This window comes from Gracilinanus agilis, chromosome 5 (genome assembly GCF_016433145.1).
Source record: "Gracilinanus agilis isolate LMUSP501 chromosome 5, AgileGrace, whole genome shotgun sequence".
In the NCBI taxonomy this organism is placed as follows: domain Eukaryota; kingdom Metazoa; phylum Chordata; class Mammalia; order Didelphimorphia; family Didelphidae; genus Gracilinanus; species Gracilinanus agilis.
Window position 1 is genome coordinate 292,365,707 of NC_058134.1, and position 16,476 is coordinate 292,382,182.

At 34.9% G+C, this 16,476-nt stretch overlaps 1 protein-coding gene across 2 annotated transcripts in view; it reads left to right on the forward strand.

The window, feature by feature from the left end:
• Positions 1–16,476, forward strand: part of LIMA1 (LIM domain and actin binding 1) — a 73,264-nt gene that overhangs the window by 39,176 nt on the left and 17,612 nt on the right. For both annotated transcript variants that reach the window (XM_044679457.1, XM_044679458.1), the window contains 2 exons: positions 11,976–12,057; positions 12,882–13,030. In XM_044679457.1, coding sequence (XP_044535392.1) covers positions 11,976–12,057; positions 12,882–13,030 — 231 coding nt within the window. The remainder of the gene's footprint in view (positions 1–11,975; positions 12,058–12,881; positions 13,031–16,476) is intronic.

Below are 16,476 nucleotides of genomic sequence, written 5' to 3' on the forward strand. Positions count from 1 at the left end.
GTCCTAGAAGCTGCAGACCAAAGTCTGGAAGGACTATTAGGGAATGTATAAAGAGTTTTATCTTTAAAAAGAAACGGCATGGAAGGGAAAGTTTCCTTTTCCCTGTAACTTACAGCATGAGTTATGAAATGAGAGTAGCATAAAATTAACCTCCCTTTCAAGTAGAAAAAAAGCTTTATTTAGAGGAGGGAAATTGAGGACACAAAATGTGAAAATAGAACTACAGACATAACACTGAAAACAACACAACATCACAAGCAACACATTCTTTCAACACTATATGCATGCTTACCCCAAAAGGGAAACCTTGAAAACCTTGTCTCTCATATGAAGGTCAAGGTTCTTTTTCTGTTACAGGAAAAGCAAAAGAAGTTATTTTCCACGTCCTGAAAAATTATGATTTTTCACAGCGATCATTTTTCAGTACAGCCCTTGGATTAAGCCTTTGGAATTTCCTTCATTTTGCTGACCAGCAAATCAGAAACTGTATTGGAAGAAAGGAAAGCATATGTGGTTGTGCAATATCCTGCCAAATCTACTCTCTTCCTCATTGCCTGCGATCGCCATTCCCAAGGAGAAACAAGGCTTAATTTCCAAAAAAAAAATTTGGAAACTCAATCCAATCCCAGGCTCATCAGTGAATGTGGTTGCTGTTTTGTACAGTTGAACTGAATGCGATGTGACAGAATTAGTCTTACTGCAAGTGATTTTGGGTTTTAAATCATTTTGGTTAACATGATTAGGAAAACTGACTAAAAGTGAAATACACATACAAATGACTATTTTTTTTTGACCACTAAGGACACTTAGGTTAATAATACTCTTATTCCTAAGGTTTTCCCCTAATATTTCTGAAGTAGTTTTTCTGTTCTTGATAGTCGAGAAACACTTCTGTGTAGAAACAAACTGATTGCAAAACATTGTTTTAGCATTTCCTTAGATGCAATGTAATTGCCATCATGAAAAAGCAAAACTCACAAAAGCCAAAGGTAAATACAAATTTAGAATACAAGTTCCTTTTCAAAACCAAAAAAAAAAAAAAGGAAGACTGAAAAAGCTTTATTACCTCCCAAAATATCAAAATACTGTTGAAAAAAAAATGAACCTGCAGAAAATTTGATCTGAGTTTTTGTAGATGTAACTGGGGGGAGTCATTAAATATACTTGAAATGAGAAAAAAATCTTCAGACATTATTATAGTATTAATTCTGTAAACTATTTTCTTGGGCTTACTTCATTCTGTATCAACCCAAATAAATTTTCCCAAATAAATGATCTTCATAATTTCTTACGGCACAATTATAGTTATATACCAAAATTTAGCCCAAATGACAGGTAATTATGAACATCCATATGAAAAAATGTTCCATATCACTTCTGAAAGACAAATGCAAATTAAAACAATTTAAAGTTCCACCAAATGCATCAAATTAGCAAAGATAACTAAAAAAGGGAAATAACTATTGTTGGAAGTGATGTGTAAAGATAAGCAGGCAGCAAAGAAGCTATGTGTCAGGCCTACATTTTTGTTCTTGGTATATGCAAAAATTAAAATCCTGGGGGAAAAGTTTTATTATTGTTTAATGCTATTATTGAGTAACTACTCAAATGTTACCTTTCCAGGTCTAGTGATCCAAAAATCTTTTTTTTTTTAGGTTTTTTTTTTTTTAAACACCAAAGATCTGCCTTCTTTCCTGCCTCTCTTCTTCCTTCACCTATTGAGGAAGCAAGAAAAGCTAACTTATAAATGTGTAGTCAAGCAAAACATATTCACACATTGTTCTCTTTTTATATCCCCAACCCTTAACACAGTGCCTGCCATATAATAGGTGATAAATGTTGATTGAGTGATTGATTAATGTTTCCTTTCACCCCCTAAAATGTCTCAATTTGCACCTAACTTAAGACCATTATCTCTATCAGAAGGTGGGTATCATGTTTCACATGTGTCTTTGGAATCTTAGTTGGTCATTATGTTGATCAAAGATCACAATTTTTAAAAAAATTTATCACACTTACCTTCATTCTTAGAATTGATACTGTGTATTGGTTCCAAAGCAGAAGAGTGGTAAGGACTAGGCAGTGGGGGTTAAATGATTTGCTCAGGGTCACACAGATAGGAAGTATATGTCTGAGGCCAGATTTGAACCTAGGACCTTCCATCTCTGGGCCTGGCTCTCAATCCATTGAGCTACCCAGCTGTCCTCACAAATCTTTTAAAGTCATTTGTCTTGAAAGTATTGCTGTTACTATACAAATTGTTCTCTTCTGCTCAATTCACTCTGCATCAGTTATTACAAGTCTTCCCATGTTTCTTTTAAATTATTTCCTTCAGGAGAGAGTTCATGAACAAAGGAAATAGAAGGATTCATGGGAGGTAAAATGGATATTTTTTATTACATAAAATTTAAGGTTTTTTTGCAGGCAAAAACAAGTTAGCTAAAACTAAAATAAAAGGAGAGAAAGTCTTGGCAGCAAGTTTTTCTGATAAAGATCTTGCTTACAAAATATATAGGAAATTGATTCAAGTTTATAAGAATAAGAGATTCCCCAATTGATAAATGGCCAAAGCATATGAACAGGTAGATTTCAGAGAAAGAAATCCAAGTTATCAATGGCCACCTAGGAAAAAATGCTATAAATCACTAATCATTAAAGAAATGCATATTAAAATAACTGTGAAGTTCTAGCTCACACTCATCAGATTGGCAAAGATGACAAGAAAAGAAAATGATAAAGGCTGGAAAGGCTGTGAGAAAATAGGTATGTTAGTGCACTCTTGGTGGGACAGTGAAACTGGTCTACGGGGACAGCTATGAGACTCAGCTGATTGAGAGCCAGGCCCAGAGACAGGAGGTCCTAGCTTCAAATTTGGCCTTAGACACTTCCTACCTGTGTGACTCTGAGCAAGTCACTTAACTCCCCTCTTCCTCTCCCCGCCCCACCCCCACTTGCTTAGCCCTTACTGTTCTGCCTGGAACCAATATACAGTATTGATTCTAAGGCAGAAGGTAATGATTTAAAAAAAAGAAAGAAAGAAAAGAAAAGAACATGGTCTAGCTATTTTAGAAATCCTTTTGGAACTATGTCCCCAAAGCTACAAAACTATGCATACTTTTTGAATCTATAATACAATTACTAGACCAAAGAGATCAAAGAAACAGAAAGAAAGGATTCATGTATAAAAATAATTGTAGCAACTCTTTTTTTGAGGGGTAGAAATTGGAATTGAAATGAAAGAAAAAATATGCTTCCATCTGGTCTCTTGAATCAATCAGATCCCTAACTGGAGATGAATAGCATTTTTCGTCACAAGTCCTTTTAAAGTTGTAATGGATTATTATATTAATCTGAATTAACTGAATCTTTTATAATTGAATATCTTTATAATATTGCTGTCATGGTGCATGTTATTCTCCTGATTCTGTTCACTTTACTTTGCATCAGTTCATATAAGTTAGCCAAAGTTTTTCTGAACCCATTCCCTTTATTATTTATTATATCACATACATATACTATAAATTTAACTTCAGTGATCTCTTCTATGATCTATGAGATCATGTTTGTCAATTTCCATTGACAGGTAATTTCTTCTAATGTTTTTATGATACTATGTCTAAGTCATGGGCTTAGATTTGCCCTATACCTAGTTTCTTTTTTTTTTTTAAGTTCATTTAATTAAGTAATTAATTAAGGATATTTTTCCATTGTTACATGATTCATGTTCTTTCCCTCCCATCCTCCCAGCCCCCTCCTGTAACTGTCTATATCTCCATTCATATCCCCATTGAACCATGTGATCAAGCAGTTGTTTTTCTTCTGTGTTTCTCCTCCCAAAGTTCTTTCTCTGGATGTGGATAGTGTTTTTTCTCATAAGTCCCTCAGAATTGTCCTAGGTCATTGCATTGCTGCTAGTAGAGAAGTCCATTATATTCGATTGTGCCACAATGTATCCATCTCTGTATATAATGTTCTCCTGGTTCTGCTTCTTTCTCTCTGCATCAATTCCTGGAGGTTGTTCTATTTCACATGGAATTCCTCCAGTTCATTATTCCCTTTAGCACAATAGCCTATACCTAGTTTCTGTCAGACTGCTTTACAGTTTTCTCATTAGTTTTTTGTTCAAAAGTGAATTCTTGCTTTTTGAATTTATCAAACTATGGTCTACTGTATTTGTTTGCTTCTGTATATTTCATACCTGATCTGTTTCACCTCTTTCTTAATTAGTACCAAATGGGTTTGATGATTATGGCTTTGCCATATAATGAGATTAAATACTATGTTCCCTTTCTTCTCACTTTTTCTAATAGTTTCTTCAAAATTCTTGAAGTTTTGTTCCTCCAGATGAATTTTGCTAATATTTTTCTAGTTTTATAATGAAGCCTTTTGGTAGTTTTTGATTGGCATGGACCTGAATAAGTAAATTTAGGTTATTATCATTTTTATTGTCTTGGTTTGTCTACTTATATGTGAACAATATTTCTCCATTTTTTAGGTTTGGCCTTTATTTGTGTAGAGGATTTTTTGTAGTTGTGATCATATAATTTCTGTGTCTACCTTGGCATATAGATTACCAACTATTTTATAATGTTAATAGTTACTTTTTTTTTTATCCCATATATTGATATCAAGGCAGAAGAGTAGTAAGGGCTAGGCAGTGAAGCTTAAGGGACTTGCCCAGCTTCACACAACTAGAAAGTGTGAGACAATAATAATAATTAATTCCAGGACCCTCCCATCTTTAGTTCTGGTTCTCAATCTCCTGAGCCACCTAGGCACCCTCATAGTTACTTTAAATGTAATTTTTCTAAATCTTCCTGCTGGATTTATGGTAATATACAGAAATACTGATTACTTATGAGTATTTATTTTATATACTGCAACTCTACTAAAGATGTTAATTGTTTTAGTTGGTTTTTAGTTGGTTTTCTAGAGTTCTCTAACTAAACCATCATTTTATCTGCAAAAAGTGATCATTTTATTTCCTCATTGCTTATTCCCTCAATTTCTTTTTCTTAGCTTATTGCTGTAATTAACATTTTTAGAACTATATTGGGGGGGGGGGCAGAACCTAATTGGTGGCTTAGTAGCAGTGAAATCTGAAACCACTCTGATAGTCCTTCTAAACCAGTGGACGCTACCGCCTCCTGGTGGGTGCTGCAGCGATCCAGGGAGGCGGTGATGGCCAGAGGTGCATTTATCTTTCCTATTAATTGCTATTAAAATTTAAAAAAAATTAATTTCCAGGGGGCTAAGTAATATTTTTTCTGGAAAGAGGGCGGTAGGCCAAAAAAGTTTGGGAACCACTGTTCTAAACTAATCTTTTAAAAGTGCCTCAAAAAGATAGGAGTCAACAATGGAATGGAGTTAGACAATTTAAAAGGTAGTCAAAGAGAGAGTTGATTCTCATTGCATAATGGGGAACTGGAATTAAAACTGCACACAGAAAAGTGTTGGCTAACCACACACACACACAAAACCTACTGCACCAGGTTTTGAGCTTGGACATAGGCCCACTTTGGGATCCAGGGATTTTGCCTATATAAAAATCAGAGTACCACACACCCCAAAACCACCCCTTCAAGTCCCAGGCCCTGGCACCAGCCTGCACTGAGACCCAGAAGTTCATAGCTTTTTGCCTTTTCAAGCCTGAGTTTTAATGAAGCCCTTACTTCAAGGGCACAATAGCTTGGAGTGCTCAGTTCTCCAAGCCATCAGTAGAAGAGACAGAATATCAGCTTTTAGATCTTCCAGTCCATAGGCAAAAAAGGCTGGGAAAATGAGCAAAGAAGCAAACGAAACACCTAACCCTAGAAAATTTCTATGGATATAAAGAACAAGGCACAGAGTCAGTAGGGGACAGTGAGATCCTATCAACCACACATAGAACTTCAAAGAAAAATGGGAATTGGTCTTAGGCACTACATGAACTCAAATACAAATTTAAAAATCAAATAAGACCGGTTGAAGGAAAATGGGAAGAAAAATGGGGAAAAGAAATCAAAGTAATACAAAAAGAAAGTAACAGCTTAAAAAAAGCAAAATTGACCAACTGGAAAAAGAGGCACAAAAATCCAATGGAGAAAAGAGTTCCATGATAAGTAGATTGGACCAAATGGAAAAAGAGGATAAAAAGATCCTGGGAGAAATTCATTCTTTACAAATTAGAATTGAGCAAATAAAAGGTAATGACTTCACAAAACATCAAGAAACAATACAATAAAATCAAATGAGTGAAAAATAGAAGAAAATATCAACTATCTTATTGAAAAAAATAACTAACCTGGAAAATAGATTCAGGAGAGACAATTTAAGACTTAATAGATTATCTTTATGTCATGATTTTTTTTAAAACCCTGTACATCATATAGGATCTGCCCTGATATTCTTGAGCAAACGGGTAAAATAGAAATTGAAAGAATCCTTTGATCATCTCCTACAGTAAATATTCAAATGACAACCCCCAGGAATGTTATAGCCAAGTTCAAGAGCTCCCAGGCCAAGGAGAAAATACTGCAAGAAACCATGAAGAAATAATTCAAATATCTTGGAATCCCAGTCAGGATTATACAGGATCTAACAGCTTCTACATTGAAGGACTGCAAAACTTGGAATATGATATTCCAAAAGGGATATGATTTATAAAGGACCTGGATTTACAACCAAGAATAACCTTTCCCATCAACATTGACCATATTCTTTCAGGGAAAAGTATGGTCAGTTAATAAAATAGAAGCTGTTCAGACATTCCTGAAGAAAAGACCAAGTTTAAAACCAGATTTTAAAAATTTGATGCCCAAACACAAAATCAAGTGAAGCACAAAAAGGTAAATAAAACGGAGAAAAACATAAGGGGTTCAGTAAGGTCAAATTGCTTATATTTCTATAGGGAATGATATCTGTAACTTTTAAAAATTAACATTACCATAGTAGTTAGAAGAAGTTGTACATAGAGGATGTGTGGTAGTAAGGTGTTTAAGGATGTTATTTAAAAAAATCTAGGAGCAAAAAAGAAGATTGCACTAAGAGAAATGGGAAGAGAGAAGTAAATTAGTGGGGTATATTTTATCACATAAAGAGGCACAGAGAGCGGGGCAATGGAAGGGAGGATGAGGGTGGTGAAGGGTAATACTTACTCTTGTTGCATTTGCCTCAGAGAGGAAAGAATAGCCAGATTCATCGGGGCATAGAATCCTATCTTTTTCTATAGAGAAGTAGAAGGGGAATAAGAAAGGGAGTTGGTGGAAAGGGGATGAATATAAAGAATGAGGAATGGAGGGAGGGATTAAAAGCAAAATACTGATGTGGAGGGAAAGAGTGAAAGGAGAAAGGACAGGATTAAAAGAAGAAAACAAGATGGAGGGGAATACAGAGATGGTAATCATAACTGGGAATATAAATGGGATGAACTCACCCATAACACAGAAATGGATACGGAATGAATTGAAAACCAGAACTTTATTATATGTTATTTAGAAGAGGTAGACACAGGTAAGGGTCTTGAGCAGAATCTATTGGGCTTCAAGTGAGACCAAAAAAAAAAGCAGTAGTAGCCATCATGATTTCAGACAAAGTTAAAGCAAAAGTAGATCTGATTAAAAGAGATAAGGAAGGTAATAACATCTTGATAAAATGTAGTATAAGCAATGAAGTAATATCATTACTTCATATATATGCACCAAATGGTATACCTTCCAGATTTTTAAAGGAGAAACTAAAGGCATTTTTAAGGAGGAAATAGACAGTTAGATTATACTAATGGGGGACCTCAATCCTTTCCTATCAGAACTAGATAAATCTAACCAAAACATAAATAAGAAAGAAGTAAAGGAAGTGAATGAAATTTTAGAAAATTTAGACTTAATAGATATCTGAGAAAATTGGATAGGGATAAAAAGAGTGTATACCTTCTTTGCAGCAGCACATAGTACATATACAAAAATTGATCATGTATTAGGAAAAAAACTTCACAACCAAATGCAGAAAAGCAGAAATAATAAATGTAACTTTTCCAGATCATAATACAATGAAAATTATAATTAATAAGTATCCATGGAAAGGAAAATTAATTTTTAAACTAAATAATCGAATTCTTCAAAACATATGGATCAAAGAACAAATCATAGAAACAATCACTGATTTCATTGAAGAGAATGATAATGAGGAGGCAACATATCAAAATTTATGGGATACAGCCAAAGCAGTAGTGGGGGAAATTTTATACCCCTGAATATTTATATTAATACAATAGAGAAATAAAAGATCAATAATTTGGGCATGCAACTAAAAAAACTACAAAAAAGAAAATGTAAATCTCCAGTTAAAGACTAAATTGGAAATCCTGAAAATCAAAGGAGAAATTAATAAAATTGAAAGTAAAAAAGCTATTAGACCAATGAATAACAATAGGAGATGGTTCTATGAAAAACAAAACAAAAAAATAGAGAGAGCATTGGTTAATTTGATTTAGAAAAAGAAAGAAGAGAATCAAATTACCAGTATCAAAAATGAAAAGTGTGATTTCACCTATAATGAAGAGGAAATTAAAGCAATCATTAGAAGCTATTCTGCCCAATCATATGACAATAAATCTGATAACCTAGGTGAAATGGATAAATATTTGCAAAAATATAAATTGCATAGATTAACAAAAGAGGAAATAGAATACTTTTATTAAATTAAAATGGGTTTGTACCAACAAAATATATGCTACCAAGATTAGAAGGGAAGCAACAAACTCAGAAAATTTTTATTTAACAAATTTCTCTGATAAAGGTCTAATTTCTCAAATATATAAAGAACTAAGCCAAATTTATGAGATTCAAGTCATTCTCCAATTGATAAGTGGTCAAAGGATATGAATAGACAGTTTTCAGATGAAGAAATCTAAGCTCTCAGTAATCATATAAAAAGAGTTCTAAATCCCTCTTGATTATAGAAATGCAAATTAAAACAACTCTGAGTACCACCTTCACCTATCAGATTGGTCAATATGACAATAAAAGAAAATTATAAATGTTGGAGGGGATGTGGCAAAATTGGGACACTAATGCGTTGCTGGTGGAGTTGCGAACTGAACCAACCATTTTGAGAAGCAATTTGGAATTATGCCCAAAGGGCTATAAAAAATGTATACCCTTTGATCCAGTAATATCACTACTAGGTCTAGATCCCAAAGAGGAAAAAAAATGGTAAAGGACTTGTTTCTACAAAAATATTTATAGCTGCTCTCTTTGTGGTGACAAAGAATTGGAAACTAAAGGGATATCCCTCAATTGGGGAATGGCTGAACAAATTGTGGTATATGATGTTGATGAAATACTATTGTGCCATAAGGAATGATGAATAGGATGATTTCAGAAAGATCTGGAAAGACCTACCTAAAATGATGAAGAGTAAAATAAGCAGAACCAGGAAAACATTTTACATAGTAACCACAATATTGTGGAAAGATCAAATGTGATAGACTTTGCTAATAACAGCAATACAATGATCCAGAACAATTCTGAGGGACTTATGAAAAAGAATGTTGTCCACTTCCAGAAAAGAACTGTTGGAATAAGAATACAGATGGAGACATATGATTTATCACTTGTTTATTTGGATATATAGTTTAGGGTTTGGTTTTATAAGATTATTCACTTATGAAAATGAATAATATGGAAACAACAACAAATCAAATGGTTGTTGATTTGGGGGTGTTAAAAAAGAAATATATTGAGGGGCAATTAGGTAGCATGGTGGATACAGCACCAGGTCTGGAGTTGGAAGGATTGAGTTCAAATATGGCCTCAGATGCTTCCTAGTTGTATGACATTGGGCAAGTCACTTAAACCCCATTGACTAGCCCTTACTGCTATTCTCTCTTGGAGCCGATATATAGTATTCATTCTAAGATGGAAGGTAATGGGTTTGGATTTGTTTGTTTGTTTTTTAATTTAAAAAAAAGGGGGGCAGCTGGGTAGTTCAGTGGATTGAGAGCCAGGCCTAGAGACAGGAGGTCCTAGGTTCAAATCCGGCCTCAGACACTTCCCAGCTGTGTGACCCTGGGCAAGTCACTTGACCCCCATTGCCTACCCTTACCAATCTTCCACCTATAAGTCAATACACAGAGGTCAAGGGTTTAAAATTAAAAAAAAAAATTTAACCACTGGTAAGGGAGGACACTAGATTATAGAAAGCTTTAAAAGGCAAATCAAGAGTTTATATTTGATCCTGGAGGTAACAGGGAGCTCCTGATGTTTTTTTCACTAGGAGAATGATAGGACTAGATCTGTACCCTAGGAAAATCACTTTTGGCTACTGTGTTAAAGATAGATTAGAATAGTAAGGAAGGGACCTGAGGTGGGAAAATGAATTAGGAAGCTGCTGCAAAAGACAAAAAAATGACGAAGCCTGGAATATGTAATATTTAAAATTAGGTTTGACAAATATAAGAATTTTAAAGAGTTATTATGGTTGCTGTTTATAAAAATAATTAATTTCTTAAGTCGAAAAAATCTGTTAGTAGCTCTTAATAATTTAATGTAATATATAGCAAAAGAGAAGTGTAAGAGGGAAGTAGAAAATATTTCCTAGCTAAATAACCTAGCTAAAATACCCTATAATTGCCAATCCAAAGAAATTCAGCTCAACTCCAACAAAAGCTCCTTCAGGTTCCAGTCTCCATGTGGAAGTCCAATAATCTCTTCAATATGGGTCTCATCAGTGTAAGCCTCTTCCTTTAGTTCCAGTCATCTACCCAGAAAGCCTCTAGCAGAGAATCATGCAGAATCCTCCTTACCCAGGAAAGTCTTCTCGTCAAAGAGCAAGGAATGCTTGAATGTTCTTTTCGGTCTTGCCTTTTATAACCCTTTTTCCACATCACTTCCTGTTGCTCCCCCACTTCACAGGAACCAATCACAGCTTCCCAATTTGCCTAGCACTGTCCAGGGGGCAGTGTCTGTGGGATCCACCTCCCATCCTCTGAGGATGTGAACTCTTTATCAAAAGGGTTCACAAGTTCCTGACTGATTGAGTTTAAAAGGTGGGGCATTCCAAAGTACTTGATTAAGTTAAAATAAAAGAAATTTCCTTTCATAAACATTAATGATGAATATAAAGAGTTGTTGTGGTTGCCATTTATAAGAATAAGAAAAAGGGATATATACAAGGTATGTGGTAGAAATAGAAATGACAAAATTTGGCAATTGATTAGATGTGTGGAGTAAGAGTAATAGGGAAGTGTGGAAGAGGACAGAACTTGGGGGGGAATTTTAATGAGTTGTTTTTGACTGAGTTTGAGATGCCTTAGGGATACCCAATTAGTTGTGACCAAAAGGTAGTTGGTGATATGGGACTGAGCTAGAGAGAGAGAATAGAACAGGATATTTATATCTGTTACTAATAACAAAATGAAATAACAGTTATTTCAAAATGTATTGCCCATTCTCTCAAGAGGGAAAAATTCCTTAGAAACCTAATGGTTTCAGCTTCTTAAATCTTTGTTGAGTTATTTGAGATCAGGGTTTTAATTTTTAACAGCCAGTGACAGGTATTTTTCTTATAGAGGGAGGGTGGTGGACAGTAAGGGAAAACTAGTATGGATAGCAAATGTTATCATCTGTTGATTTCCTTTTTTCAGAGGAGGTATGGAAGGCAGGGAGAATTCCAAAAGGCTTGTCAATAGAACTTTTCCCCAACTTCCAGGGATCTTTAGGGACTTACTAGTTGATTTTGAAAGCTGTATGTCCAGAGTATCTGGGGCTTGAAGGCTCTGGTGTATATTAGTTAGCTTTTATTACTAACGGTCACAATTGAATAGGCTTGAACATTAACCATAGTTTTACAGAGCTGATGATGGAAGAGATTATTTGCTGTATATAGTTGCTTTCTAGTGATGAATATCCTCTCTAAATCTATCCTTTCTAAATATTACATTAACTATTCTTCCTCTTTTCTGGAAAATTCATTGGTGCCTCTTATTTTGTAAATAGATTCTTTTGGACAAAAGCAGAAGTACACGTGGAAGAAGGATGTCTGAAAACTACCCTTCAGAAGACATGGAAGCTCTCCCTGGTAAGAAGACAATGCCACGTGTATAAGTTATTCAGGAAGTTCTAAAGAGTAGTGAGACCTTCAGCTCTTCTGGTTAGCACTGTCAGGGGAAAATGGAAGGAAAAAAAGATCGATATTTTTATAGTTCTCTATGAGTTGCACATATTTTATATCCATTATTTCATTTGAAAAGTCTGACTTGAAAGTTTGGGATGACATTGACCTTTGTTTATATTTAATTTCTCTCCACAAATGACTTCTCTATTTTCAGTCTTTTCATTGTTTAATTTTTCTCCTTATAATGTATGACAAAAGTCTGAACTGAGAATGCTACATAGCAATATTGGGCTCTAGACCAAATAACTTGATCATCAAAAGATTCACAAATTTTCACTCTCTAATAAACTTACCTAGCAATTTAATGTGAATTGTCCTTGATGACTATATCTTTCAGAGTGCCAAAAGTAAGCAGTCTAAAAGACTTGCTAGAATTTAATGCAACATTTAAAATATAATACATTTAAATAATGTGCGTGGATGGGTGGATAAGACAACAACGATGAAATGGTTATTAGATGTAGATTATGTAATGGTAGATTAGACTCTAATATTAATTATTGACCAATATAAGATAATAGAAAAGAATGAAGGTTATATCAAAAGCTTTCTTTTTAATGTTTTAGTAAGCTGGGTAAATGGGCTATTTTTGTGTGTCATAAGTATCTTTATACTTTTAATATAGAAATTGTCCATCATGTAATAGTTTCCCAGAATTTAGAATTCACTACTAAAATGTATATTATTTTGCCTTGTAAGAAAGTATGCTATTTATTTTTCTTTTCCAGGTCCATCATCTTCATCTACATTTAGTTCAGAGAAAAATGAGAGTAAAAAAAGTGTAGAGATCCCTCGCCTTTCTGAAACATCAATAAAAGATAGGATGGCCAAATACCAGGCAGCTGTATCTAAGCATGGCAATTCCGCGAACTATATGGTAAGTATCTTAACATTATTTGTTCTTTTAGTTAATTAATATTCAACAAATATTTATTGATTTCTGGAGCTAGAGAACTTATTAAACCAACAAAAAAATTTCTGTTGGTACTTTTCAAACCAATTTTAAGGAAATCACCTCAGTAAAGCAGATATGTCATTTTTGCCTTATCTATCATAAAGTTATCTATTTCATCTTAAGTATCTCTTTTACTTTAGACATTTAAGGCACCACTCCTCCTGGGTCTCTATCTTGAGGTGATTTCTTCCTCAAGCTCTGGCCTACTATTTAGTGTCTACAATTTTTCTTTTGAAATTATACTTAATCCCTATTGTGACCCTGACCATTGTTTTCTTGGATGCTCTAATGAGTTATCTCATTTGATATTTTTTTTAACCCTTACCTTTCACCTTAGAATCTATACTATGTATTAATTCCAAGGCAGAAGAGTGGTAAGGGCTAGGCAATGGGGGTTAAGTGACTTGCCCAGGGTCACACAGCTGGGAAGTGTCTGAGGCCAATTTTGAACCCAGGACCTCCTGTCTCTAGGCCTGACTCTCAGTCTACTGAGCTACACAGCTGCCCTGTCATTTGATATTTTCTTAGCTTCTTTGTGACTAATGATAATTTCATATAAGGGATGAGGAAAGATGGAGAATAAAATAGGAACTATTTTAAAGGAAAGATAGAGTATGTATTCCATGTAATAACATTTTGAATATGCAACACTATATTGTTTTAAAATATTTTATTGACATAATTTGTCTTCACATCACCTGAATTTTCCCACTTTCCTTCCCCATGTTATGTGTGTTCTGACTGCTCCACCAACCTGTGGTTCCTCATATCCCTCCTTGTTTTCAGGCATCTCTATTCCCTGAGACATACCAATATTGAAATTAAGCCAATTAATAACTCTACAATGGCCTCTTTTAAGTGTTCAAAGAAAGGAAAATTAATCAACAAGACAAATGACAAACTTCATTGTTGTCCTATTTTAAAAAATTGGCATAGCCACCCCCAACCTTTAGCAGTCACCATTCAGATAAGTCAGCAGCCATCAATATTAAGGCAACACCTTCTACTAGCAAAAAGATTTTGACCTGTTAAAGGTTCATTTGAAGGTTAGAATCTTTTAGCAATAAAGTATTGTTAACAAAGTATTTTTAATCAAAGTATGTTTTTTTAATTCATAATTCTATCACACACTTAATTGACTATAGTGTAGTGTAAACAACTTATATATACTGGTAAACCAAAAAATTCATGTTACTCATTTTATTGTGATATTTTCTTTATTGTGGTAGTCTTCAATGAAACCCACAGTATCTTTAAGGTATGCCTATACATCTGCTTTGGAAAACAATTTGGAATTTTGCAAATAAGGTGACTAAAATGTTCATATCCTTTGATCTAGAGATTCTACTTCTAGGCATATACTCTAAGTAGAAAGACATTGATAAAAAGTAAATCTCCATAAATAGCAAAATACTCACAGCATCACTTTTTCATGGAAAAGATCTAGAAGCCAAGTAGTGACCTATCTATTGGAAAATGGTCAAACAAATTGTGGCACATAAATATAATGGGATATTACCATGATGTAAGAAACAAACAAATATAATAGAGAGACATGGAATAATTTATGTGAACTGATGCAAAATGAAGTCAACATAGTCAAAATATACTCGAAATGACTCTAACAATGTAAAAGAAAAAGAACAACCAATTGAAACAATTGAGAATTTATGTTGTCCAATTACAAAAACCTAGGATGGCCTCATAGAAAGGATATAAAAAGATATCTTTCCTCAATCTTTTGCAGTCCATGGGTGTGGAACATTGAATATATTTTCATTTTTTTTACCAATGTATTGTTTGTGGTATTGCTGATTTTTTTCTCTTTTCTTTAAAAAAGTTATTTGGGATTACTCTTTTGGAGGGGGATGGACACTAGAAGAAATCTAAGCCAAAAAAAAAAAAGAAATTTTTATTTTAAAAATTATTTTTAAGGAATGGCTTTTGGGGAGGGGTAGAGTAACAGAACATTTAGAGAATCTAGAGGAAATTTAGAGAATCAAATATCAGTAAACATATTAAAAACAAATATCAGTCAACCAAAAAAATTTATTAAGCATGTGCTAAGAACTGGGGATACAAAAATAAGATGCAAAAGATAGTCCCTGCCCTTCAGGAACTCCCAGTCTAATGAGGGAGATAGAATGCAAACAAATACATACAAAGCAAGGAAGGCACTGGAATTAAGAGGGCTGGGGAAAGGCTTCCTGGAGAAGGTAGGTAGAAGGACTTAAAGGAAGTCACTGAAGTCAGTCATAGCAGAGGAGGGAAAGCATTTCAGGCATGGGAGAGGGACAGAAAAATGCCAGGAGGCCAGGGTAACTGGATTAAAGAGCATGTGGCAGGGAGTAGGGTAAAAGAAGTCCAGAAAGGTAGGAGGGAGCAGGGTTTGAAGGGCTTTGAATGCCAAACAGCATTTTGTAATAGATATGGAGAGTGAGGAATCCAGGATGTCTCCTAAGATTGGGAGCCTCTGGGTCTGAGAAGATGGTCACCCTCTCCCTCAACCCATCTGGGGTGCCATCTGAAGTGGGTAAATAAACACACAGGGGTTTCTAGGGGGAAAAGGGATGAAGGAGTGAAGGGTGATTGCTTGACACACAGTTACACACTAGAAATCTCACCAAACACACAAATACAGGACTTGGGAATGGTTGGTGACAGTTGGGAAGCAACTGTCAACTTCAGACCAACTCAGCCAGGGTTTTCCTATTAAATGACAATGAGCCCTTTGGGTTGTGGAATGAAACAGAAAGAAGTTATAAAAACACAGTTTAATAACTAATTTAAGGGTAAACGATGTTGGGTAAGGTCACCCTTAAATTAGATATCTAAGAACAGTACTCAGGGACTGGGAGATGGATCTACACTATTCTAACCCAGGCTGCCTGGAGTGCCTAAAAGGCTGGAAGGTGAATGGATGTCTCACAACTTGAGTTCACTGATGATCCAGCACAGGTCCTCAGCAAAATTAATCCAAACAGCTAAAGTCAAAGAGCTTGAATCAGACTGGGATGTCCACCACCCAAGTCTGATCCTCCTGCTCAACTTGAATTTCCCACAGGCAGGTGTTTCTTCTGGGAGACAAATCCACTCTCCTGGGCTCTCTACTAAAGGCAGTTCACCAGCATCCCACTGCTCCCTCAGTCATAATGGAGTCTCTCAGGAATCATTTCCTTTCTTGCCACTACTCACATCATTGGAACCTTTAGGTCTTATCTGACAGCCTGGATGCTAATTTCACTAAATGTCTATACTCTTAATTTTCCTCATAATAGTAGTAATAAGGAAGACAGACAAGGTGGGGAGGGTTTAGAGGGAAAGATAATGAGTTCTGCTTCATTACCTACTATGTACCGGGCACAGTG